Source organism: Lissotriton helveticus, chromosome 7 (assembly GCF_964261635.1).
Source record: "Lissotriton helveticus chromosome 7, aLisHel1.1, whole genome shotgun sequence".
NCBI classification, from domain to species: Eukaryota; Metazoa; Chordata; class Amphibia; order Caudata; family Salamandridae; genus Lissotriton; species Lissotriton helveticus.
The window spans coordinates 924,061,054-924,084,688 of record NC_136068.1 but is presented as its reverse complement, the minus strand read 5'-3'; the positions used below and the strand labels follow the sequence as shown (position 1 = coordinate 924,084,688).

Below are 23,635 nucleotides of genomic sequence, written 5' to 3'. Positions count from 1 at the left end.
ATGGCCGGGCTAACCCGTTGGAACCCTGAAATGTGGACATTCTCTGTGAGCAATGTGGCTTCTCCTCAAATATTCTTAAGGATTATAATAAAATGCTATCCTGGCCACCCTCACGGGGCCCCAAGCTGACTATTTCCATTAAGACTGCACTGATAAATTGTAGGTCTTTGGTCAAGCACTCCTCTGATATCCAGCAATCCCTTTTGGATAATGATTGGGATTTTCTGTTTTTGACCGAGACCTGGCTCAATGAAGAGACTAACCCGGCCATTACTTTGGCAATTCCTGAAGGCTTCAAAATTATTTGTGCAAACCGACAGAGTGGCAAAAAGGGGGGCGGATTGGCCATTATTTTTAAAAATAAATGGATAATCACCTCCCCGCACTTTGATCCTATTGATAGTATTGAAGGGCTTCCTTTTTGCATTAAACTTTCAGCATCAGTATCATTTTCGGGCCTTCTGCTTTATCGCCCCCTAACTCTAACCCTTCTCATCTCCCGGCACTATTAGACTACATAACTCAATCATGCTCCCGTTATGCTAATTTTACGGTCCTTGGGGACTGTAACTTACATGTTGATGATCCTGACTGCCCTATAAGCACGAATTTTATATCTACTCTGGCTGCCTGTGAACTGCCCCAGCTAGTTGTTCATCCCACCCATAGAGCTGGGCACACACTGGATTTAATCTGCTCCAACCTTTCTGACATCTTGATTGAAGACCCTATACCTGTAATATGGTCGGACCATTTTCTTATTCCTTTTCTATTCTCCTGACTCGTATTGACAGACCTTCCTCTGCCCCGAGGAAACTAGGCAGAAATTGGAGTAATATTTCCCAGACCTCGCTTGAGGAGTATTTTAAAGATAGTTGTCCCACCCCTGCTGAAGATCTGGACTCTCGTATTTCTAATCTTAATGAGTGGGTCAACAAGGCAATTGATTCACTGGCTCCTCTTAAACCGATAAAAACCTTTAGGGCTTCACCCGCAGCCCCCTGGTACTCGGACGAACTACGACAACAGAAATCCACTTGTAAAACCCTGGAAAGACCCTGGAGATCTGGGTACTCTATTTGAATTTGAATTTAAAAACACTTATAAAGCGCACGTACACTGAAACAGTTTCATGGCGCTAGTAAGGTCCCTACAAGAGAATAAAGAAAAGAGAGCTAAGTGCCAAAAGCCTGCTGAAATAGTAAAGTTTTTAACGACCTCCGAAACTCCATATAGGAGGGGGAGAGTCTTAACGGTAGGGGGAGATCATTCCAAAAGGAAGGTGCAAGTACCGCAAACTTCTGCCCCCCCGCCCGCTTCTTTCTAAATCGAGGCGTGGTTAGTAAGGCCAAGCTCGAAGAGCGAAGGTCTCTAGTGGGGACATAGGAGGAGATTGCCGAGTTGATAAAAGCAGGGGCAGTCCCCGCTCTTGCTTGGAAAGTTAAACATCCTAATTTAAACTTGGCTCGCTGTTTTATAGGGAGCCAATGCAGGCTCTTGAGTAGTGGGGTCGAATGGTGGGACCTTGACAGTCCAAAGACCAGTCGGGCAGCCTGGTTCTGTATCAGCTGCAGTCGCTGCACAGCATAGGCCGGGGCTCCATTATAGATAATATTGCCATAGTCAATTTTTGACAGGACCATGGCCATTAAAATAAGTTTTAAGGCAGGGGCAGAAAAAAACCTAGCAACCTTCCTAATCACTCGAAGTGTAAAAAAACAAGAGGAGACCACCGAACTAATATGTGAGTGGAGTGTTAATTGATTGTTAAGCATAATCCCAAGTGTTTTAACTGAACAGGAGGGAGGAGGGGGGGGGCCAAGTGCAGGGGGCCAAAAAGAAGGGGACCAGGGGTTGGCAGCACCGCCCGTCATCACCAATTCTGTTTTTTCCGGATTAAGTTTTAACTGATTGATGTTCATCCAGTCTCGGATAAATAGCATGACGGACTGGAAACTGCCAACTCCTGAGGGAGAGGAAAAATCAAAAATGAGTTGTAGGTCATCTGCATAATTGTATACAGTGACCTCCATATTCTGTAAAGCAAACACCAGCGGAAGAATATACAAATTAAATAATAAAGGGGAAAGGGCAGATCCCTGGGGAACACCACAGTTGACATTACGCTGAGGGGCTGAGAAGGTGCCTAGATGAACTGCCTGAGTGCGATTCGTCAGAAAAGACTCGACCCAGGCTAGTGCCAGCCCCCCTATCCCTGCCGCCCTGACACGTGATAACAAGATGTCATGGTCCACAGTGTCAAAGGCGGCAGATAGGTCTAATAAGACCAATATTTTGGGGGTGTTGGCATCAAGTCCCTCCCTAAGTTGGTCCATAACCGAGATCACCACCTTCTCGGTTGAGTGTCGTGGTCGAAAACCAGCTTGGCATGGCGCTAGGTAATTGCTGTCCTCAATAAAGGTACTCAGCACCTGGGAAACATGTGCCTCAGCCACCTTTCCCAGATAAGGTAGCAGGGATATGGGGCGGTAATTAATTGGGGAGGAGGGGTCAGCCCCAGATTTCTTCAGAATGGGGATGATGGTGGCAGATTTGAGCACAGTGGGAACCAGGCCATTAGAGAAAATGTCATTTATTACTGTGAGGGCAGGAGTAGGGCAGGTCAAAAACACCTGAGCCAGAATGTGAGCAGGACACACATCTGACGGAGACCCAGATTTTATGCGCTTGAGAAGTGGAGGCAAAGACTCACTAGTTAGCTCAGGTATGTGAGTAATAGACTGGGTATTTTGTGGGGAGGGACAGTCCAGGAATGACTTTGACGGGGGCGGAATATGTGCTTTTATTTGTGCAACTTTGTCAATGAAAAAATCATTTAGAGAGTTGCACAGTAACTGGGAGGGGATATTCACAGGTGAGGGCCTGTCTGACGTTGCCAGTTCATGAACAGTTGCAAAGATTTCACGAGGCTGGCACTCTGCTGTCAGTATACGTTGTGAAAAAAAAGCCTTCTTAGCCTCTAGGATGGCTGTTTTATATTTAGATAGTGAGGTGGTATAATTAACCTTGCTAATCGGGCTATATTTTAACCTCCAAGCCCGTTCAGCCTGGCGGACCGCTAATTTAAGTACCTTCAGTGCAGGAGTAAACCACTTATTAGCATGGTGATGATGATTAATGGTAACCTTCTTTAAAGGGGCCTTTTCGTCACGAAGGTGAATTAACCAGCTGTCCAAAGTGGCCAACTGAAATTGAGATGGTGTATCAGTAAGATCAGGGCAAGTGGCGATTAATGATTCACAGAACGCGGGGACGTCAACACGGCTCCAGCTTCTGGCCCATAGCGTTTTAGAGCGACAAGAAGCATTTCGTAAGGGTAGGTCCAAGGAGAAAGACAGAAGATAATGATCAGACCATACACAAGGAACAATGGACAAATTAGTAGTGGATAAGTTAAGAGTCCATATTTGATCTAAAATATGTCCCCGGGTGTGTGTAGGGGTTTGGACATGCTGGATAAAATTTAAACTCGATAGTAATGAGGTAAAGTCCTTCGAGGTAGTGTCTTCTGCAGGATCGCTGGGCCAGAAATTAAAATCACCAAGTACAAGTACCGTGGCATTGTTAATCACCAGGGGGGCCAGCAGCTCTTGGAAGGCAAGAACAAACTGAGAGGGGGTTTGGGGAGGACGATAAACCAACACACAGGTTACAGGAGATTTCGGTGAGCCAGACCGTGCAACCAGACAATCCGCCACAGGTAAAGGAGGAGATGTCAATATTTGAAACCTAAGGCTGTCGCGAAAGATTAAAGCGACCCCACCACCTGTTTTGCCATCAGAGCGGTCAGCTCGTAAGATGGAGTAAGAAGGAGGAAGAGCCGCCAAAATACTGGGCTGGGAATCAGGGCGATACCATGTCTCCGTTAGGCACAATATATCAGGGCTGTCGCTGTCGAGGAGATTGAATATCTCCTGCTGATGCGCGACTGCCGACCTGGTATTTAATAGAGTTATAGTTTACTCTATGGAGAGTAAACTAGTTTACCGTAAAGCTCTTAAAGAGTACCGGAACCTGATTGTCAAATACAAAAGAGTTTTTTTAGCTGAGATTGACAAAGCCAGCAATGCTCCGCGAGAAATCTTCTCAATTGTCAGATCATTTACAGACCCCCAAGCTCTGATTAGACAGCAGCCTGTGTCCCAAGAACTCTGTACTCAGCTCTCTGAATTCTTTGAGGATAAGATTGCTCAGATTTACGCTTCCTTTCCCATTAGTGACAGTAATGATTCCCCTATGGAACAGTTGGAATTTAACAATCAAAGCCCAGTTATTTCAGAATTTACAGAAATACCAGAAGATTCTTCCCTTCGGGAATTATTAAAATGCAGGTCAGGATCTCCGAGTGACCCCAGGCCTGCAAAACAATATAAAGCGTTAGCATCTTTCCTCAATCCATTTCTCAACCCTATATGGAATTCTTCTTTAAGTACAGGCGTTTACCCGGAAACATGGAAACATGCCTTTTAGTCCCGATCCTAAAAAAGCCCAATGCGGACCCAGAAAATCCGGCCAACTATAGGCCGATATCACTTCTACCCGCTCCGGCCAAGATTCTGGAGAAATTAGCCCACCAGCAAATTGCCGGTTTCATTGAAGACCATGGTCTCTTTCACGACTCCCAACATGGCTTTCGTAGAGGCTATAGCACAGAGTCAGCCCTCATTGAGATGGCGGATTCAGTCCGTTGGACACTGGATCGGGGTCTAGGGCGGTGTTGGTGGTGCTGGATTTATCAGCAGCATTCGACACCGTCTCTCATTCCATACTGCTGGAAAGACTGAGGGCTATAGGAATTCAGGGTAAGGTCCTTAAATGGATTAGTTCGTTTTTGTCAAACCGTAGGCAACAGGTTCACCCCCCCCCCCCCCTTTGCTTCTACAGCTAGGCCATTGAAATGGGGTGTTCCCCAAGGCTGCTCATTAAGCCCCCTCTTATTTAATGTGTATTTCTCTCCTCTAGCTGATATGATTTCTCGGTCAGGCTTTAAAACAATGTCTTATGCCGACGACATTCAGCTGCTTTTTACTTTTGAGGAGCCCTGCCCTGCTACTTTTGACCCCCTTAAAACCTGCCTCAGAGAGATCGCCAAATGGATGGATCTCAATTTTTTAAAACTGAACGCAGGTAAAACTGAAGTGCTTTTTTTCAACCAGCTTTCCCCACTAAATTCGAATTTATGGTGGCCGGAAGATCTGAGCCAAGCCCCTACCCCCAAGGACTCCGTTAGAAACCTCGGAGTCCGTTGGGACCATCAGCTATCATTTGAGTGTCAGGTCCAATCAGTCTCGGCAGCCTGTTTCTCTAAGATTAAAATCTTGAAAAAACTCCTAAATTATCTGCCCTCCGCTAACAGGAAAACGATAGTCCATGCGTTAATAATCTCTCATCTGGACTATGCCAATGGACTTTATCTAGGGTTATCCATTGGCCTTTGCCACAAACTCCAAAGGGTACAAAATGCCGCTGCTCGCCTGATTGGGGGTCTCCCACGTAGGCAGCACCTCTCCCCATATCTGCGTGAATTGCACTGGCTACCCGTGAGCAAACGAATTGAGTTTAAAGCAATGACACTAGCGTATCGAACCACGCAGGTCAACGGGTCTGCCCACCTTAGATCCATTCTCCGCCCCTATTGCAATGCGAGAGCCCTTCGATCTAACACTAAATCTTTACTGGCTACCCCCAGATTCAAAAAAGCTCGCCCAGGAGGCAAAACTTTTGAATTACGTGCTGCCCAAAGATGGAACAAACTGCCGCTTGACTTGCGCATGAGTAAGACAGAACCCGAATACCGTCGTGCTCTAAAAACTTTCCTATTTCGCCTGTAATTCTATGCTTTGAGAGACCCTTCTGTTAAATCAATTAGCACCGGGACACCCCGTTGGGGTGGCTGCGCGCTTTATAAAAGACACAATAATAATATCCAGAGGTGTTACCAAACCGCTGTGCCTCTTCCTCAACAATCTTAATTGCCACTTTAGGATCGGTGGTGACTAGAGCTATATCATCCGCATAGGCTAGAATTTTTGTTTCATGATTATTAATCAGAATAGGTGGAACTAGAGGATTGCTATCAAGTTTGTGAATAAAGGAATCGATATACACAGCAAATAAGAGAGGTGAACAGGGGCACCCCTGTCCAGTTCCCCTCGTAATCATAAAGCTCTCTGACATAGTCCCATTTATCACAACCCTAGCACTCGGGTTGACATAAAGTCCATGGATAGCCTTAATAAATGCTCTGGTTATTCCACGGTTCCCCATGGCTGCCCATAAGAACTTCCAGGAGACCCTATCAAATGCCTTTTCCGTGTCCAATAGAATAAGGGCCATAGGGTCTCCTGTCGTGTCTACATGGTCGAATAGAGAAATCACTCTTTGTATATGATCGGTTGTCGATCTGCCGGGGATAAACCCATGTTGATGGGTTGAGACAATCTTATGGATAATCGGTGCTAATCGCCCTGCTAGGAATTTAGAATAAATCTTTGAGTCCCCATTAATCAAGGTTATGGGGCGGTAGGAGCCCATTTTCAGGGGGTTCTTATTTTTCTTCAGGAAGACCATAATCTTTGCGATGGACGAAGATGGTGGTGGATTCCCACCCTGGAGTATCGATTTAAAGAGCTCAATCATGATTGTTTTAAGTTGGTCTGAGAATTTCACAAAGAACTCGGTTGGAATCCCATCCACCCCTGCTGCTTTGCCTGCTGCCAATGAATTTAAGGATAACAATATTTCATCCCAGCTAAGGGGGCAGTCCAACCCAACTTGATCCTCTTGCTCAAGGCAAACACCCAAGTCTTGAGCTAAATATTCCTCGGGGTCCTCTTGATCCCTTTCTGGCTCCTTAAACAATGCTTGGTAATACCTCTGAAAAGCAGCTCTAATTTCCGATGCCTCTATTCTCAGCCCACCGTCAATATCTTTAATAGACTTGACCATATTAGCTGTCATCTCCTCCCTTGTGCGCACTGCTAGCTGGTGGCCCACTTGTTCACTCAGCTCATACGCTTTTTCTTTATAAATGCTAGCTTTAGTAATAGCTTTCTCCGTAAAGATCTCTGAGATCCTGTTTCTAGCAATGACTACTCGCGCTAACTCCTCCGTAACCTGTCCTGTTTGTACGGCTACTATCAGATCTGCCTCTGCTCTAATCAAGTTCTGTTGGAGCATGGCTACCTGTTGTTTGCCTTTTCTGTTAGTCCTGACAGAAAATTGAAGTGTCTCACCTCTAATACCGGCCTTCATCGCATCCCAGACTACCTCAATAGATGCGCTACCCACATTTATTGATAAAAAACGATTGTAGCCAAGCTCTCATATGTCGGCAGTACTCCTCATTTTTTTAGGAAAGCTCTTTCAAATGTCCAAGACCTTAAAGGGGGAGTTCCGCCGCTGTATGCTATATTTAGTTCTAATGGGTTATGATCTGATAGTACCCTCGGATGCTTCCTTACGGTACATGTGTCCTTTACCGAATTCGAGATGAGTATATAATCCAGCCGGGCATGACGTGAGTGTGGATGAGAGAAGTATGTGTATCCAGATTCATCGACAATTAATGGTGGTGTGTCTGAATAAATTGTTTCATTGATAAAACCATGGTAAAAGAATTTAAACTGCAGGTGTACATATTATAAATATTTAGTTTAGTTTTAGACACTCCGCTATGATTCAGCAGCTCTCCTTTGATTTACACCAATCCATGAAGTAGAGAGAAAGTATGTATGAGTGACTCGCAGTGTTATGGGCCCCACTGATAAGTATATGTATGGAAAGGTGATGAGGTTTTAAAGACATTTCCGGAGTAGCGCTGCATCAGTAGCTCAAACTTGTAAATGCAAGATCTATTCAAAAAAGTGGCCACCATTTTCCCCGGCTGCTCGGAAAGTGGAAGCATGCATGGCGTGTTAAATTTAGCAGGAAAGCATTTCGTGCCTGCAACAGGAGAAACTCATTAAAGAAAATAGTGCTTATAGACTAAACAAGACGCACGGTGTAACAAGTGAAGTAAAAGAGCCAGTCCTCATGGGAGGTTGCAAATGAAAACAAGGTAGCACTAAGGGGGGACTAACAAGCCTATTAACGAATCAAAAGCCAACATTTACGAAGGACAATGACACAAATGACAAATATGAGCAGAGAGGTGGGCAGGGCTTTTATTCCATACTCCAATAAAGCATGCCGCAGAGCAGAGGCGCAACTAGAGTCAAATTTCGGGGGGGCTAAGAAGAAATTTCAGGAGGGGCTGAATCTTTAGGCAATCGGCAGAGTCGAGCTGCAGGGGCTCTTAGAAGGGGTGAAACAACCACAAAGCCCCATTAACATGCACAAGGTCTTTTAAAGACCTGTGAAGTGCTCTGGTGCGGCTGTAAGCAGGCCTGAGAAGTGTCTCATCCCAGGCTGCCGCACACGACGGTGTGGGCTGAAGCCCTTTGAGGCCAATGGGTGTTGCGCGCCTGCCGCAGAGCAGCGCATGCGCTGCCCAGGCTCGATCTGAAAAGACATACTGTGTAAGGTTACAAATGAAGACAAGGCAGTACTAAGGAGCCTATTAACGAATCAGAAGCCAACATTTATGAAGGTCTATGACACAAGCCAATGACAAATATGGGCGAAGAGTGGGTGGGGCTTCGGTGCCATACTCCAATACAGCATGCGGCAGAGCAAGCATTGCCCAGGCTCGACCTAAAAAAAGTAATTGTAAAATAAATATTTGCTTAGGCTCACACAATTTCAGACCAGTTAACAGGTCAAGTACATTACCTTTTGGTCAAGTACATTATTAAAGTCACTAGACCTGCTAGTAAAGTTATGGATTTTCGAGGGCTGGGAGTATTTCATCAGCACCTACATTACTCTAAACAAACGCTTGGGACAACACGTGAACCATAAAATGACGCACAGAACAACTGTGATTTTCCTATCTCTACGTTCCTCGATGCAGCACCGGAGCAGCAATACTACATACCGCGCGGCACCCACTGTAGGTCAATAAACGACATCCATCAGCGGCACGAAATTTGCAGTGCAATGCTGTTCCTAGGTCGCAGTGCAGCTGCGCCGGCGCCACCCGAAGACACAGACGTTGCCAGGAAACAAATATTGATGTCACTTTTACCCGAATGAAACTTTCGAAGTCGAAGAAACGAATCCGGTCTCAGAATTTCTTTTTCGATGGGTAACACTTAGTCAACATATCGCCATGACAGCTTAAACATTATTATTAAGATTAGAAACCGTGATTTTTTCTCAGAAACTGCAGGAGTATGTTATTTCAATTTTAACTGTAAATCCAGGAAGTCATTGAGTCTTTCTTGTAGGTCTGACTATTCAGTTTCTGTGTCTAGATTATGTTGTGCCAGGTACCTTAATGTACACGCTCCTTTCCAAGATGGCGATCAGAAGCTCTCGTTAGTAGTCCCTTCTTTGTGTCGATTGCTCGCCAATGCTGTCTCCGAAGTGCCTCCTGATCAGCGAGAAGCTGATGCGTGCGGTCTCTGTGCTTCCTCGCTGAAGTGCAGGAACTATCCCCGTTCGTTCTATCCCCAGGAGCGGCCAAGGAGCTTCTTTCGTGAAAGGGGGAAATATCATTGACATCTTCAGCATCAAGATGGCATCGGTGAGCGAGGTAGGAGCAGGGGGTTGCCGTGTAGTCTCTTGAAGCTTGATCTGCATGTGTAGCTGCTTAAATTGTCACAATTGGTTTAGATCTCCCCAGGATATGAGACTAAAAATCCCATTCAAACTTAGAAAGATCATGTGAGCTACTTACCTGGACTGCTGTGATACATGTGGTAGTAAGCAACGTAATATCATGGTTTTTCATGGCTAAATAAGTAGTAGTGTTCTCCACCAGATGCCATTCATGTACGTTGTGCAACCATGACGTTAAACTGTCTAGCAGTATAACGCATAGCTAGTATTGGGCATTTCTGTAAAGGGAAAAACGTGGTAATTGCAATATAATAAATGGGATTCTGCACTCCCTGTATAAAAACCCGCCTCCAAATTTCTTTGCTATGTATAAAGGTAGATGAGCCAACACGTTAACAGACAGAGCCGAGCTAATGCTCTGGCTTGGCTTTATGATTCTGAGCACGAGCCAAGTCCTGAGAATGTTTGCCATGTAAATCATAGAACAAATATCACATACAATTTGATGAACTCTCTTCAAAATGAAAACAACTTGCAGAAGCTTAGACATTAATATGTCACATTACAACACTGCACTGAGAAGTACTTATTGAAAGTGATAGTTCTTGAACATAAACTTAAAACCATTCCTGCCTGGTGAGAGTACCATGATACGTGAACCAAGAGGTTAGACAGTTGTCATGGAAACCCTGTTTGTGGCTCACATTAGTATAGAACAACATTATAGCTAATGAACACAATAGGTTTTTGTACCATTGTTCTCAAATCACATATATGAAAGTGCTTTCATACCAGATGTGAAGAAAGGGAATTGTGTTAAAATATATCTGCCTATGGTCACACAATTTAAGCAGGCTATCTGCGATTTATCCAGGGTTTCTGTTTCACTTTGTACAAATTCAGCAACTAAATGGGTTATTGCTGTTGAGTTCTGACATCACAGGGCCTGCTGCCAGAGCCAGGTCATGGAGCATAATTAAAGCAGCTGTTTAAAAAACTAAAATGAAATGTTCCTTTCTTTGGCTCTGTTTTTCCAGTTGTACAGTGACAAGCAGAAAGTAGATATTTATGACAACATGTTTATTTATTGCAAGCTGGAGCACTGTGTTGCGATCTTTTTAATTGAAGAGCAGCGCTATAATGGGTCGGGCCAGCGCGACCGGCAGGGGAAGCAGATCCAACACATGATATGCTCTCTCAATCGAGAAAAGAAGTGTAAAAGATGTCACCCCAAACAGCTGGTTCAACATGTTCTCCATATATTCCTCCATTCGACCCACATTTATGGTTTCCGCAACTCCAATTATGCGGAGGTGGTTTCTGCTTGACCGTTCCTCGAGGTCTTCATTATTGGCTTGGATTGCATCTAGGATTTATTCCATATGAAGGACTTTTCCACTATGTCCTTTCGTTGTGTCCTCCGCATCAGACATGGACTGCACAAGTTGGCCAATACGGTCTCCGTGCGCGCCAGCGCATTCTTTAACTATGTCTTTGTGGTCTGTGAGGTGTTTTGTTTTTGAGTTAATTTTTGATAAGCTTTGCTTCATTTCCAAAGCAAATGCCATAGGTCTGGTTTGACATCCTTCTCGGCTGAAGGCTTGCCTGCCATGGTATGAGCAGTTTGCGTCTGGGCAGCTGCTCGCCTACTTAGAAACACCATCTTGAATTATGTGCCCTCATGCTTTCCCATGTTGTTGGTGTAGTAAATGGGAAATGCAGCTCTGTTCACACTGGCTGTAAATTGTGGCTAGCTGATCTTATTGCAATCACCCACGGTTCACAGGTGGTTCCGCCTTACCCCAACTGTTGTCCGTTTCTCTGCTGATGGCACAAACAGACCCCTAGATCAACAGTGTCGTCCTTCTCCTGCGGAAGTAGATACTCCTGCCAGAGTTCCAGGTAGGCCAAGCTGCACTGATCAAACTTCTATTTGGATGTTCGTTGTGGCCTCCTTACTGGCGTGTTGCAATCCATGTGTGGACCCACTTCTTCCTTGGCATCTAATGTTCTACCTCTAGGAGACACAGACAGACCTTCAATCCGGCAGCCATACCCCACTCTTGGTTGCACAGTCACCCCTGCCAGGGGGTACCAAGATAGCAATTCTTGCATAACCAGCTGACGCACAGCTCCTCCTCGTGGCCTCTCCACAGCCGGCACACCAGGTAGGCCCTCTCGCCAATACCACTCCTCTTCCCAATAAAGCATTTTGCCTTCAGTCGCCGGGGCCATCTTCAGTGTGGCGTCCCAATGGAGGGCAGGTGTCACCTCGCCACCTCCCATAGCTTATCTTACATGTGGTTGCACTCGGTCACCCCAGTAATTTCCCGCTGCGGTAATCCCACCCTAGGCAGCATGCTTTCCTAACGGCTGACTTGGACGCGCACCCCTCTTACTGGCAGTTTGTAAAATCCAGAAAAGAGACTGACAGGAATATCTTGGAAGGTAGTTTATTTTCCTTGCAGCACAGTACCCTGGTACAACACCAACTGCCTTGGTAGAGAATTTTATTTATTTATTGTTTTATAGAGCGCAAACCAGACCCGTGAGGGTATCAGAGCGCTTTACAGTAGTATCGGGTGGGATAACAGGACAAAAAGGGGAGGGAGAGTTGCAGGGATAGGGAAAACATAGAAAGATACAGTACATGGCAAGACAAACAATCATAATATCCGACTACCTATTGGGATAGGAACAAAATGAAACAATAAGCTAGAAAAGCAGTCTCAGCACCCTGGAAGATTGTTCGGAAGGACATAGGGCATGACAGTACTAAACTGTGGATGTAACACACCTTTTCCCTATATAAATTAAAAAGATAAAGCAAAACTATTTACAAAGAGCATACAATACCCAAAAAAGAAATGAAAACTAATGATAAAAGAGCGTAAAGAATTATACAAAATCAGCATATCTGGTAGGACAACGATTGCCACGCGTTCCCAACTTAACTCTAGATGCTACAGACTCTTCAGCAAGGTATTCTCTAGAGTTCTCAACATCAGGTACATTTGAACCCAAAAAAGAGTAGTTTTGTGTCAGATCAGTTTCACAAAAACCAGAGTCAAATTGTTCTCCCAAATTCATTCCCAGGAAAGATCCATCATTAAAGTTTTCATTGATTTCTGGATTACACTTAGCCAAACGTCTTACATTCCAGACTTTCCCATCCTGAGTCGCAATACTCTTACCAAAAACTTTAATGATCTTCATAGCTCAGCCAAATCTTTGCATACTCTTTGTGCACACACCAGGTTTCTTCACTTTCACCCAATCACCCACAACAAATGAATGACACCTGGTTTTCCATTTTTCGTCTTACAATTGCTTAACCTTATCTTGCTTCATCTGGACTCTCTCCTTGATCTCTTGAACATTCACCCCACCTTGAAATTTGGTCTGTTCCTTCATGAACCTCCATGGACACAAACTCTGATATGGGTGGTCTACCTTTCAACAGTCTAAAAGGACAGACCTATACAATACCACCAGAGCTTTTTCCTCAATTTGTCCTTCCACAAACAACCAAAATCACGTGCCCAAACAATACCCCCCTTAAGGACTCTATTAAACCTTTCAACTGGTCCATTACCTTGTGGTTCATACAGAGCAGTGATTGCATGTTTAATATTACTAAAAGAGAAAACACTTTGCATTTCTTTGGAGACAAGTTGAGTACCATTATCAGATATAACCATTTCAGGATAACCCTCTTTGGCAAAAACTTCTTTGAAAAACTCAATAATAGCAGAAGAAGTGGCATGAGGCACCAATTTCACCTCCAGCAATTTCGAATGGTAATCAACTAGTACCAAAGCAAAACGACAATCACACGGAGGTGCCTAAAAAGGTCCAGAAATATACAACCCCACCTTCTGCCAAGGAGGGGTAGGCCAAGGTATAGGTTGAAGGGGAGCTGGAACAGCTTTCAACGTTTTGTAATTATTGACACACACAGGACATTCCCTCACCACTTTTTCTGCCATTCTGTCCAAACCAGGCCACCAAAACATCGTGCGTTTAGCCTCTTCATTGAAGACATACCTGCATGTCCTTCATGAGCCAATATCAAAATATCATTCAGCATACCTTTTGGAGGAATGCATTTTCCACTTTTAAAAACGAGTCCATTTTCTACAACCAATTCTTCCGCCATTATAAGGAAGTGAACAAGTTCTTCATGCACTTTCCTCCTTCCAGGCCATCCTTCTTCAACAAACCTTTTCACCTGACACAGAAGCTGATCATCCATATCAGCTCTCACCCACTTGTATTTCTGGAACCCCTTAAATTCATCAGAAACATAATCAGACACAGCAAGTACAAGGTCCTCCTCGACAACAGTTAAATGATTTGCTATGTCAGATAAGGTTAGACATAACAAACATTCAGCTATTACATTGCTTCGTCCTGGTACATACTCCACATCAAAACAATACGCTTTTTTTTTTCTTACCTTCTTTATGGAGAACTACAATAGTTGCTAGTCTCTGGTCGACACAAAACAAAACTCTGGAAGTTTCGAGACAAGTCTAGCAATCCGAGCAGTGGCATTCCGACCCCCACCCGGTGAAAGAATCCCTACAAGGGGCTTGTGATTAGTTTTGAGAATAAATCATGACCCCCCAGATGAAATTACGGAAATGTTCAATTGCCCAAACACAAGCCAACAACTCCTTCTCTATAACAGCATATCTTCGCTCCTCATCCGACAAGGTGCGTGAAGCAAAGGTAATATTCCATTCTTCCCTACCACATCTTTGTGACAATACGCCACCAATTTCCTACATACTTGCGCCCACAGTTACAATTCATTGTACACCCATCCTCAAAAGTTTAAGTGTAGAAGCATGGGCAGTCTCTTTCTTAATCTCCTCAAAAGCAGTTTTTGTCTTTCAGTCCATAAATATTCCACACTTTTCCTCGTGAGTTCACGGAGAGGTTCCATTTTGGAAGCAAAATTAACAATGAACTTGCAATAATACTCACAAAGTCCCGCAAAAGACAATAACTTCTCCCTATTGTCAGGAGCCAGAGCTTTAAGAATGGCATCAACTAGGCATTTCTTAGGGACAACACCATCCTTGGATCCTGTGTGACCCAGGTACTCAACAGATTTACAAAAGAAATGACATTTGTTACCTTTTAGTGTCAAACCATTTTTCCTCAAAATGCCACACACTTCCCTAAGATGCTTCTCATGTTCCCCATCATCTTTTGAGAAAATCAAGATATCATCTTGGAAACGTTTGACACATTTTTCCATATCCTTGAAAAGATGAAACATAGACATTTGGAAAACAGACGCCGCAGAGGCTAATCCAAAAGGCATATGTTTAAATTGAAATAGCCCCTGCGGTGTAATGAACGCAGTCAAATGACGAGAATCCTCAGTCAGCTCAATCTGATGGTATGCTGACCTCAAGTCTAGAGTAGACTGGGGTTAAGAATGATGCCAAGCTTCCATTGATCTTTCCAACCAAGAACATTCCCACCCTTAGGTGGCACATACAAATTAATTACTGCTTCTCTGACTTTAAAATGAATGTCAGTGTTAACATATCCCACTATGTCAATGACACTACCATTAATACCAGCAATAATGTCAGATGGAATCAAACATTCCATTTTCCATAAATGTCCTCAATTTTGAAGATAGTAGTCCGGGGTAACAATCGTCCATGGCGATCCAGAATCAGCCATGCGTTCTAAATCAACTCAATTTTTGTTCACAACACATTTAGGAGAACTTTTGACACCTTCTTCTCCGGTCTTATCCTCTAAAGCCTCCCAGATGGAAACAACAAAACCTTTAATTTTCTCAGTATCTTCCGAATGACAAATATGCACAGTGTTTCCCTCATCACTACTAGCTCCAGTAACCAGATACAACACTTTATTCTTGTTGTTCACATTTGTTGGAAAGGCGACCCCAGGGGAGACAGAAGGTGTCTGACTGTCCGCCCCGAGGCCCACCTCTCTGTATGGAATAGGCCGAGCGCCGTAGGGAGGCCTCCTTGGCGAGGCTCCTCGCCTACAATCGTAACAGCAGAGCAATCACACTACTTACAGATAGACACTACACAGGAAGGATGTTCACAAGAATCTTTATATAAGTACTCAAAGCAAGTTCTTGGCAGGGTAGCGGCAAGGATCGAGGGATCCGTAATATCGTGGTCTCGGGGGAAGGGGGTAGCGGGACAGTCTTGGCACCCACTGGTGCGTGGATAGTTCAAGGGTTCAGGCCGCGACAGCGTCAGCAGGGCCTCGAAGGTGGTTCAGCTTGGTCAGGCCGCGACAGCGTCAGCAGGGCCTCGAAGGTGGTTCAGCTTGGTCAGGCCGCGACAGCGTCAGCAGGGCCTCGGAGGTGGTTCAGCTTGGTCAGGCCGCGACAGCGTCAGCAGGGCCTCGAAGGTGGTTCAGCTTGGTCAGGCCGCGACAGCGTCAGCAGGGCCTCGGAGGTGGTTGAGCTTGGTCAGGCCGCGACAGCGTCAGCAGGGCCTCGGAGGTGGTTCAGCTTGGTCAGGCCGCGACAGCGTCAGCAGGGCCTCGGAGGTAGTTCCAGGTGCAAGAGTTAGGATCAGGATCAGCCGCAACGAGGTCAGCAGGGCTTCGACTCCAGATACAACTGCTGTCTTGATCCGGGGCTGGCCCAGATATAGGACTGGAGGGCTTTGATGTCCGGACCCTCGCGCCTGGGGGTCAGAGGGGCCGGGATGAAGGGGTCCAGACACCCAGCAGGGGGGCGGAGCCAGCGCCCAGGGAGCCGGGAGAGCGATCGATACCAGGCGTCCGGGGGCGGTGGAAGGCCCATCGAGACTCTCCTCCTCCGGGGTCTGGTCGAGTGGCCACTTTACCACCTGGTAGGATCCTGGTGCCTCAATGTCTGGGCTTCGCTGGGGCCGGGCCCAGGATGGCTGCGGCCACGTGTCCGGGCCGTGAGGGTCCCAAGATGGAGTCGGGCCGGAAAGGGTGGCCTGGTCAGGGTGCCAGGCTGGCAGCGTTGGCGAGCAGGTTCTGCCGGGGTACCCGGGAGGGGGAGAGCTGCAGGTGGCCGGGGAGGCTGCTCGCGCCGATGGTTCGTGAATGTGCGTGTCAGGGGGGTCAATAGTAGGTAAATGGAGGGCCGATGTCGTCCCGGGCCCTCCATGCGGATGGGGTCGGACCACGCCACGAGGCCGTGTCCAACACACGTCCCCTCCAGCTGAAGGCGGGGAGAGTCACCCATCTTCCTGGGGGCTCTCCTCGTCGAGGCGGAAAAACCGGGACAGGCCGTCAGCGTTGGCGTGGTCACTGCCAGGGCGATGCTCCACAGTAAAATCCATGCCTTGGAGGGAGATGGACCATCGCAGCAGTTTGGGATTTTCGCCACGCATGTGCATCAGCCACCTTAGGGGCCGGTGGTCAGTCTGCACCCGGAAGTGGGTGCCGGAGAGGTAGGGCCTGAGTTTCTTGAGGGCCCACACGACAGCGAAGGCTTCTCTCTCGATGGTGCTCCAGCGCTGCTCTCGGGCCAGCAGCCGCCGGCTGATGAAGGCCACAGGATGGTCAGTTCCCGCGGAGTCCATTTGCGATAGGACCGCCCCGATGCCGTGTTCCGAGGCGTCGGTCTGGACCACAAACTCTCGGCTGTAGTCGGGGGCCTGGAGCACAGGGGCGGTACACATGGCTGCTTTCAAGGTCTCGAAGGCCACCTGACACGCGGGTGTCCACTGCACTTTCTGTGGCCGGTTCTTCGAGGTCAGTTCCGTGAGGGGCCCCACAATGCTCCCATAGTTCTTGATAAAACGCCGATAGTACCCCGTGAGCCCCAGGAAGGCTTGGACGGCGGTCTGGTTGACCGGGGGTTCCCAGGCTAGGATGGCGTCGATCTTGGGTTGGAGGGGAGCCACTTGGCCGCTCCCCACTTGGTGTCCCAGATAGGTCACGGACCCTTGGCCTATCTGGCATTTGCTGGCTTTCACAGTTAGCCCGGCCCGGCGGAGGGCGGCCAGGACTTCCCAGAGGTGTTTCAGGTGCTCAGCCCAGTGGAGGCTGTAGACCGCAATGTCGTCTAGGTAGGCGGCACTAAACTCTTCTAGCCCCGCCAGTACTTTGTTTACTAGTCTCTGGAAGGTGGCCGGGGCGTTTTTCATGCCGAAGGGCATCACCTTGAACTGGAAGTGGCCGTCGGGCGTGGAGAAGGCGGAGCGCTCCTGGGCGCCAGGGGTGAGGCCGATCTGCCAATACCCGGCGGTGAGGTCGAAGGTACTGAGGTACTTGGCGGACCCCAGGCGGTCGATCAGTTCATCGGCCCGGGGGATGGGATGTGCGTCGGTTCTCGTAACAGCATTCAGTCCCCGGTAGTCGACGCAAAACCGGAGTTCTGGCGGGGTGCCAGGTGCGGCGGCCTTGGGGACCAGAACCACTGGGCTGGCCCAGGGACTGTCGGAGGGTTCGACTACCCCCAGGGCCAGCATCTTGGTGACTTCCGTATGGATGCAGGCCCGAACTCGGTCGGGGACCCGGTAGGCCCGGTGTCGTACTGGCTGACTGTCCCCGGTGTCGACATCGTGGACACACCATTGGGTAACCCCGGGGGTGAGGGAGAACAGATCGGTGAATTGTCCCAACAGCTCTTGACAGTCCCGGCGCTGTGCGGGGGTCAGGTCGGGGGAGAGAGAGATCCCTTCGACGGAGCCGTCCTTCTCCGTGCACTTTAGGAGGTCGGGCAAGGGCTCGGAGTCGTCTTCGGCCCCATCGTCGGTAGCGAGGAGTAGGCTCAGTTCGGTGCGGGCAAAATGAGGTTTGAGCCGGTTGGCGTGCAGAACCCGGAGGGGGTTCCGGGGAGACTCCATATCCACGAGGTAAGTGACGGGGCTCTTGCGCTCGATCACCTTGAAGGGCCCCGACCATTTGTCCTGGAGGGCACATGGTTCGACCGGGGACATGACCCAGACCCGCTGGCCCGGCTCGAACTCGATGGAGGAGGAGTGCTGGTCGTACCCGCGTTTCATGTCCTCCTGACTGGCCTCCAGGTTGGCCTCTGCAAGGGCCCGGAACTTCCGAGTCTGGTTTCGGAGGGTCAGGAGGTACCGGTAGACATCCGGTGGTGCGCTTTGGACGGTAGTTTCCCAGCCCTCTTTGACTAGGCTGAGCGGACCTCGGACAGGGTGTCCGTACAAGAGTTCAAAGGGGCTAAACCCCAGGGACTTCTGTGGTACCTCCCGATAGGCAAACAGGAGGCAGGGCAGCAGGACATCCCATTTGCGTCGTAGTGGCTCTTCTAGGCCCTGGATCATTCCCTTGAGTGTCCGGTTGAACCGCTCCACAAGTCCATTCCCTTGGGGATGATACGGGGTGGTGAACTTGTATGTGACCCCGCACTGTTGCCACAGGGACCGCATATGCCTAGATATAAAGTTCGTGCCCCGATCGCTCACGACCTCCCGGGGGAATCCTACTCGGGAGAAGATCCCCATCAAGGCTCGCCCCACCACGGGAGCGGTGATGGTTCGGAGGGGGATGGCCTCAGGATAGCGGGTGGCGTGGTCCACTAGGACAAGTATGAAGCGATGCCCTTGCGAGGTTTGAGGGTCCAGGGGCCCCACAATGTCTATTCCCACTCGCTCGAAGGGGGTGGTCACTACTGGAAAAGGTTGGAGCGGGGCCTTCACCTTCCCCCCGCTCTTTCCGCTGGCTTGGCATGTCGAGCAGGTGCGGCAGTGGTTATGTACATCGTTGCGCATTCTGGGCCAGTAGAAATGGGTCACCAGGCGGCTGTAAGTTTTGTCCTGCCCAAGGTGCCCTGCGAGGGGCACATCGTGCGCCAGGTTCAAAAGGAAGTCTCTGAATCGCAGGGGAACCACTAGCACTCGGCTGGCCCCCAGCTCGGCAATTTTCTGTTCACTATATAGGAGGTCGTGGTCCCAGTAGACCCAGTGGGACCCTGAGGTGTCCCCGGTAGCTTGGGCAGCGGCTTGTTGGCGGGTCCCCTCGATGGAAGGGCAGGTCTTCTGTTCCTGCCGAAACTGTTCTCGGGTGGGACCACCCTCTTGGCGCCATTGGGCGAGTTCGGGGATGTCACTGAGCTCGTGGTGGTTTCCGGGCTCCGAGGGCCTGGTCTCGGAGTCGCATTCTTCATGGACGGCAGAGGGTGGTGGCTCGGGCCACTCCGGCTCTTCGGTCGGGGCGGCCTCGGTCGCTGCCGGGGCTCGGGCCGCCATAGATCGGGTCGTCGCACAGACCCACTCTGGTAATCCCATCATTCCTAGGTGCTCTCTCCGCTCGACTTGGGCCCAGGGAGAGCTCTCGAGGTCGTTCCCAAGGAGGCAGTCCACGGGGGCGTCGTCCCGGACGGTCACCTTGAGGGTGCCCGACACTCCCCCCCCATTCGAAGGGAATTCGGGCCATCTGGCATAGAGTTTCGGAGTTGTCGGCGGCCCTCACGGGGCAGCGTACGTTCGGGATGATCTGTTCGGGGGTCACCAAGTGGCAGCGGACGGCCGTCACACTGGCTCCCGTGTCTCGGAGGGCCTCGGTCCGTCGTCCATTGATGTGGACCCACTGACGGTATTTTCGAGTGTTGCTCGGTAGTGGGGCCTGGGGGACCAGATCTCTATTGCCCAGGCAGGCTAGGGCCATGGCGGCCGGTTCATACTCGATTTGATCTTCCTCGTAGACTTCTTCGTCTTCTTCTCTCTCTTCTCCCAGAGCTGCAGCAGCGAACTGGCGGGTCGGAGGCCCAGTGGTGCCGGGACGCTGGTTCATGGGGCAGAGGGGGTCACTGGCATAGTGACCGGTCCGCTGGCATCTGTGGCAAGTAATGTTCGGGGGGGGCCCTGGCCGTGCTGGGGGGTCCCTCTTCCGGGACGGCGAAGTGTTACTCGGGGGGTTCCCTGGAGGGGGACCCCGGCCCGAGGCCGGCGGGAAGCTTCGGCTCTGGTTCTGTCCTCCTCCGCCCCCCCGTTGGCGGGGGTGCCCCCAGCCGCCCTGACCGGTTTCTCCAATCGGTGTTCGGGGGACCCGGGTGCTCACCCATCGATCTGCCTCGACGGCGAGTTTCCGGGGCTCGGTTAGCTTGCTGTCGAGTAGATGCTGTCGGAGCTCGACAAAGCAGTTGTTGGAGAGGTGCTCCCAAACGATGAGGTCGAACAGCTGCTCGTAGGTGGACACTTTGCTGCCCTTTATCCATCCTTCTAGGGCCCTGCTATAAAAGTTCACGTACTCGACCCACGTGGTACCGGGGATTTTCTTGCAGTCTCTGAATCTCTGCCGGTACATCTCGGGGGTGAGGCCATACCGGACAAGCAGGGCGTCCTTCATGTGGTCATAGGAGGACATTACGTCGTCGGCCAGCTCCAGCAGGGTGTCTCTTCCTTCGCTGACGAATCTCCCCCATAAGCCGGCACCCCAGTCTGTTCGCGGGATGCGGTGCGCGGTCATGGCCACTTCGTACGCCTTGAACCATTGCTGGATATCGTCATTCTTGTAGTACTCCTTGACGATATCCTTCGGGATGTGGACCTTTGGGTCGGCAGGAGGTGAGGGGTTCCGGGCTACCGTGGCGCCAGCTTCTTCGAGTTTGGCTTTGATTTCGAGTTCTTTGAGGCCACGCTCGTGTTCGTATGCGAGTTTTTTTTCTTCCAATTCTCTTTGCCGCCGCTTCTCTTCCAGATCTCCCTCTAATCGCAGTTGTTCAAGGGCCATTTTCTTTTCTGCTAATTGGAGTTCTCCGTCCAGCCGTAGTCGGGCGAGCTCTAGTTCATGGAGCCGACTCCTCTCTCGCTCCCGGGCATCTTCGTGGGAGAGGCCCGGGTCCCAATTGGCGGTTCTTTCCTCTATGGGGGCTATGACGGTACTCACGGGTACTTCTCGGACAATGTCATCGTTCGTTTGGGGTGGGGTCTCTCTGGTCTCCACCCAGGTTTGCAGCGCTTCTTTGAAATCGTCCTTTGTGCTTAGTCCAGTGGTAGCGATACCCAAGTCTTTGCAAAATTGTTTAAGTTCTTTATGGGTATACTCCTCTAACAGGTCTTTCTGGAATTCTGCGGTCGTTCCGGCTTCCTTAGTAGTCATCGTGGCTGTGGGTCTCTGTCAGTAGTGACGTGTTACTCGCTGTACGATTTGCGTGGGCTCGGATCTCGTCGCTTGCCACCAATGTTGGAAAGGCGACCCCTAGGGGAGACAGAAGGTGTCTGACTGTCCGCCCGAGGCCCACCTCTCTGTATGGAATAGGCCGAGCGCCGTAGGGAGGCCTCCTTGGCGAGGCTCCTCGCCTACAATCGTAACAGCAGAGCAATCACACTACTTACAGATAGACACTACACAGGAAGGATGTTCACAAGAATCTTTATATAAGTACTCAAAGCAAGTTCTTGGCAGGGTAGCGGCAAGGATCGAGGGATCCGTAATATCGTGGTCTCGGGGGAAGGGGGTAGCGGGACAGTCTTGGCACCCACTGGTGCGTGGATAGTTCAAGGGTTCAGGCCGCGCCAGCGTCAGCAGGGCCTCGAAGATAGTTCAGCTTGGTCAGGCCGCGACCGCGTCAGCAGGGCCTCGAAGGTGGTTCAGCTTGGACAGGCCGCGACAGCGTCAGCAGGGCCTCGGAGGTGGTTCAGCTTGGACAGGCCGCAACAGCGTCAGCAGGGCCTCGGAGGTGGTTCAGTTTGGACAGGCCGCGACAGCGTCAGCAGGGCCTCGAAGGTGGTTCAGCTTGGTCAGGCCGCGACAGCGTCAGCAGGGCCTCGGAGGTGGTTCAGCTTGGTCAGGCCGCGACAGCGTCAGCAGGGCCTCGGAGGTAGTTCCAGGTGCAAGAGTTAGGATCAGGATCAGCCGCGACGAGGTCAGCAGGGCTTCGACTCCAGATACAACTGCCGTCTTGATCCGGGGCTGGCCCAGATATAGGACTGGAGGGCTTTGATGTCCGGACCCTCGCGCCTGGGGTTCAGAGGGGCCGGGATGAAGGGGTCCAGACACCCAGCAGGGGGGCGGAGCCAGCGCCCAGGGAGCCGGGAGAGCGATCGATACCAGGCGTCCGGGGGCGGTGGAAGGCCCATCGAGACTCTCCTCCTCCGGGGTCTGGTCGAGTGGCCACTTTACCACCTGGTAGGATCCTGGTGCCTCAATGTCTGGGCTTCGCTGGGGCCGGGCCCGGGATGGCTGCGGCCACGTGTCCGGGCCGTGAGGGTCCCAAGATGGAGTCGGGCCGGAAAGGGTGGCCTGGTCAGGGTGCCAGGCTGGCAGCGTTGGCGAGCAGGTTCTGCCGGGGTACCCGGGAGGGGGAGAGCTGCAGGTGGCCGGGGAGCCTGCTCGCGCCGATGGTTCGTGAATGTGCGTGTCAGGGGGGTCGATAGTAGGTAAATGGAGGGCCGATGTCGTCCCGGGCCCTCCATGCGGATGGGGTCGGACCACGCCACGAGGCCGTGTCCAACAACATTACTATTTCTCCTCAGATCACGACAAACCTTTGCAAAATGCCAATTTCTACAACATTTCGTACACGTCCTCCCAATGGCAGGACAACGAGGTGAGGGAGCAATGTGATACACACTCCCACAGCGATAAAATACAAACTTGTCCTCCCTAACAAATCTGTTCTCTTCAGACTTGTTGAATCTTCCAGAAAAATTCTTATTATAATCACCAAATCTCTTTTTAAAGACATCAACCCTTAGAATTACCATCTCCACCAACTGCTAGCCTAAAAGTGCTTCAGCGCCTCGTCAGGGGAAGTAAGTGCTATATAAATGTACTTTTTTCCAGTTTAAATTAATTTATTATCATTTTATTAACACATGTACATCAGTAAGTTTTGTTGTCGTTTGTGTGCCGCTCGCCATTTTGTTTTAAACCATTGTGTTTCTCCTTAACCACCAACAGGTGGAAACCTCTGGACTAGAAGCTTAGAGGTTGCCGTATTATTTATAGATGAACCTGATAATAGTAAACTCGTGTCAACTAGTAATGG

The 23,635-nt window shown here is 49.6% G+C and overlaps 1 protein-coding gene across 2 annotated transcripts in view; it reads left to right on the top strand.

Annotated features, from left to right (window-relative positions):
- The first annotated feature begins 9,451 nt into the window (after positions 1-9,451).
- LOC144769393 (histidine--tRNA ligase, cytoplasmic-like) overlaps positions 9,452-23,635 on the top strand; it is a 178,461-nt gene continuing 164,277 nt past the window's right edge. The window contains exon 1 of one of the 2 annotated variants that reach the window (XM_078653448.1): positions 9,452-9,649. In XM_078653448.1, the coding sequence (XP_078509574.1) occupies positions 9,641-9,649 (9 nt within the window). In that variant the 5' untranslated portion in view covers positions 9,452-9,640. Of the gene's footprint in view, positions 9,659-23,635 lie in introns of both variants that reach the window. The other variant, XM_078653447.1, reaches the window with a different exon arrangement.